This window comes from Triticum dicoccoides, chromosome 4A (genome assembly GCF_002162155.2).
Source record: "Triticum dicoccoides isolate Atlit2015 ecotype Zavitan chromosome 4A, WEW_v2.0, whole genome shotgun sequence".
Taxonomy (NCBI): Eukaryota; Viridiplantae; Streptophyta; class Magnoliopsida; order Poales; family Poaceae; genus Triticum; species Triticum dicoccoides.
This window is the reverse complement of record NC_041386.1, coordinates 678,323,175-678,326,955: the sequence shown is the minus strand read 5'-3', so window position 1 is coordinate 678,326,955 and position 3,781 is coordinate 678,323,175. Positions and strand designations below refer to the sequence as shown.

The 3,781-nt window shown below is 45.6% G+C and overlaps 1 protein-coding gene across 1 annotated transcript; it reads right to left on the bottom strand.

Annotated features, from left to right (window-relative positions):
- Positions 1-512: 512 nt before the first annotated feature.
- LOC119284061 lies at positions 513-1,050 on the bottom strand. The gene is made up of 2 exons (XM_037563354.1): positions 753-1,050; positions 513-649 (listed from the first exon to the last, which is right to left on the bottom strand). The coding sequence occupies exons 1-2, from the start codon at positions 1,048-1,050 to the stop codon at positions 513-515; spliced, it is 435 nt and encodes a 144-aa protein (XP_037419251.1).
- Positions 1,051-3,781: the final 2,731 nt, after the last annotated feature.

The window sequence follows — 3,781 nt, the reverse complement described above, 5'->3', positions numbered from 1 at the left end:
TGCACAGAGAATGCATTCGGTTAGTCCACAAACGTAGCATCATCTGCCCAGCAAGTACTCAGCATGAAGATAGCCCCTGTCACTGGTACCACGACAGGTACAGACCACAGAGATTACACCCCAATCTGTCACAAGTCCTTGTTATGCTGAATGATGTCGTCAGAATTCAGAAGAAACACAAAACATAATCAACAGCACAGATTACATACTTCAGTTTCGTGTGCCTCACGGACAAGATGGTCCCTCATGGCACTAGGTACATATACATATACGTTGCAACTTGCAGCTATATACTACATGCAGCGTCGCAAGGTACATATCTCGAGCTCGTATAATAAAACGGACATGTATCTACATGTATCGTTCCTTGGCCGAACTGTACGTACCTAAGGTAACACTACGTACACATTGATCCAGAGGATCTGACAGACGGATCAACCAAAGAAGGATCGAACTTCAGTTGTATATACTGGACACATGCCGATATGCCAACTCGTTTTACAGGGCACACGCTACTTTCCTTCAGACATAAGACATGTCAGCGATGAGCGAAGAAGCAGATGATGATCTGATCTCAGCGTCGACCTGGGGGCGCAGAGGAAGAAGTTGCGAGAGCCCAAGTCCACCACCTTCGCCTCCGGGTCCAGAGCTGCATCAACGGAATCTTGATCAATTCAGGCGCGCGGCCGGGGAGGTTTAAAGGAGGAACTGGAAGGAAGGCATACGCAACGCGGCCTCTGGATCTTACTTACCGTCGAGGGCGTATTTGGAGAGGTGCAACAAGAACCGTGCGGCCTTGTCGATTGCGCCGTCCTCGGCCGGGAGCGGCGGCCTGCGACCCTCGGCGGCATAGGCGTCGACCGTGGCACGCGCCAGGTCGGCCACCTTAGCGTCGGCGCCCAGCACCACATGCACCGGCCACAGGCTCCGCTCCACCGTCACGTTCACCAGCAGCCGCGACAGCCGCGGCGCCGGCCTATCCGACAGTGCCGCCACCGGGTGGCCCAGCAGCGCCTCCACCGCGGCTGGGACGTGCACGGAGCTCCGCATGACCGGCCGGGGCCGAGGGAGTAATCAATCAAGGTCGATCGACGGCGCGAGGGAGTGGTCCGTTGTCGGACTGACTGATGTTTGCACTGGCACTGAGTCTGGCAACCTATATATATCTACAGAGACTATGTGTGCTTGCTGAGTGCTGGGTAGTGGTAGTGAGCAAATTCGATATGGTGTTGGTCGCGGTGGCAGGGTGGAAGACGACGATTTAATCGGTGCTGGGTCGTGATAGGTGGAGGGAGCGAAGGGATGACGGCATGATAGGTCGTGATATGCTGGTACGAACGATGCGAGGCCACGGGGCGGGGGATGACGGCATGCACGGCGGCGTCGAAGGAGTTCAGCCGGGGGAGGCGCTAGCTGACTCTGGCTATGCGGTGATCAGTCGTAACGTGCTACGGTCGGGGGGTACGTGCTGCATGCCCGCGAGGAGCCTGGGCGACGAATGTACGAGAAATATCATTCTCTATGTATAGAAAGGTCCCTTTATTTGTTCTAGGGTCATTTTGAACATGTTTATGTATTATAATATCACGGGCATGTATTGATTATGAAATTATTTTGTTTCTAAATGAAACTATTTTATCTATCAATAATATATGCAGGTTGCCTGCCGTGTCTTTTCTAGGTTTACCTTCCTTCGTTATGTTGCATCATGTGATGTTACAATTGTGCAAAATAGTGGCTGATCGTGCAGGCGAACAATGGAGAAGGAAAATGCCGTGGTGTACTTGATGGGAAAATACATAGAAGCTCATGGGTGCCCGTGAACCCTATATGAAAGTTAAAGTTTACGGTCAAGATAATTTAATCTGTGTGGATGAATGTGATGGCTTGTTTGCTTGTCTTAATTATACAATAGATTTTTATTATACTTGTCGAAGTACCGTGCACACAAACCTAAAGACAACATTCCTACCTTGTAAGTAAATCTTAGTTTGTAATATATAATATCTTAAGCGCATCATGTCTCTCTGTGTATATCATCAAGTTACCTTGTAGGTGAAGTGGATTTTAGTTATTTTCCAATTGTTATACGCTATCATTTCTATGCATGCAAAATATGATATAATTTTTCTGTCCAAAAATACTTGTCAGAGAAATTGGTGTGTCTAGACGTATTTTAATTCTAGATACATCCATTTTTATCTATTTTTCCAACAATTTTTTCTTGACGGAGGTTGTACGTTATATGCGTAATCAAAAAGAATAAATTAACAGCCTGTGGCAACGCACGGGCATTCTACTAGTATATCAAGTTTCAGAGTTGAGACTTGAAACATGCTTTTTTAGTCGTAGGTACTAAAGTTGTGATTTCATCGGTCGCTCGTACTAAGTTTTGAAACTTAATAGTATTTTTAAAAACACATCAAAACGTATTTAAATTGGAGAGGCTTGGTGCCCCTGCATGTGGGTGTCGCAAATTCTCTTCCTAGCTTGTCCCGGACTTTAATTAAACTCTTACTACTGGGTGCGTTGTGTTTTCCCTTTCACATGTCCTTTTGCTATCTTGTAAATTATTTGTTGTTTTCATTGAAAAATTCGTGAGGAAGACAGATGACCGGTTTTAGAATAACTTTGCATTGGTTTAACTAACACATGGCCCGTGCATTGCAATGTGAGAAAAGCAACATCAGACACCCTTCTTTATTCCTGCCAGATCCTTATTTACGATTTTTGTACATAAGTGGAAATAGAGAAAAAAGAGAAAATACACATAATCGGTTTTAGTGTTGTGCTACTACCTCCGTCCGGGTTTATTGGGCCCCATCGTATTTTGTGTTAAACTTTGACACACTATAAGACTAACAAAATAGAAAGAATTTGTTACAAAATTTATATTATTGCATTTGTATTCGAAATAGGGCAAAAGCCGTCGCGCCGTCCAAATCATGCCGCGCCGCCACGTCCGTCGTTCCGTCCTCCTTCCTTGTAGGATTCCTAGGCCTCGGGTTGATTCATATGTTGTTCTTTTCTCGATTTGATTCTTTCCTCGTGTCGGGTTGCAGTCCCTATGTCTTTCTGTCCTTAGCAATATTCCTATGTATATAAATTGATAAGATGCCATGCAAGCAATCGAGGTGGGACTATGTTATCGCGAATACACACACGAAACCCGGGTGGGGCAGACAAACGCGAGACGCGTGCATGCAGGCCCACAGCCTTGCAGGCCCATAAGACGACGTGGCCTAGGCGTACGAACGGATTTTGAAGATGGACGGACGTACGAAACTGGACGGGCAGGGTGGACGAATGAAAATGACGGACGAAATTACAGTGGTAAGAAGCAATAACCCCTTCATTATTAGGTATAGGTTTGAACGCTCGAGCTCTCTTCGTGCAGGTCTGACTTTGATACGCTAGATTGAAGCACACAAACTTGAGCTTAGTGGGACAATTTTGGAGTTGGTGCTTTGAAAGTGATGGAATAAAAAACCGAAGATATGAAGGGTCGGTGGTTGGGCCCACAAGACAAAGCACAAGAATTGACATAAAACGTGTACAATGGACAAAGCAAAAGAACCTCCCCATGCAGCAAAACCTGGAGATCCCTAGGAAGATTAAAATGTGGTATTTTGACTCGAGTGTTCATTTTTCTTTTTGAGTGAATATTGATGTGTTAGAAACAATTAGCTCGAAGATCATAACCTTCTTTGTTACTGGAATAGTTATAGACAAACAGAATGACTTTGCCATTGCAATTACATCTGTATATGGCTCCCCTTAT

Bases quoted from the DNA above. Each gene is read 5' to 3' on its own strand.
- LOC119284061 (XM_037563354.1), bottom strand. From the start codon at position 1,050: ATGCGGAGCTCCGTGCACGTCCCAGCCGCGGTGGAGGCGCTGCTGGGC. The intron at 650-752 runs GTAAGTAAGATC...CCGTTGATGCAG, and splicing joins CTCCAAATACGCCCTCGACG to CTCTGGACCCGGAGGCGAAG.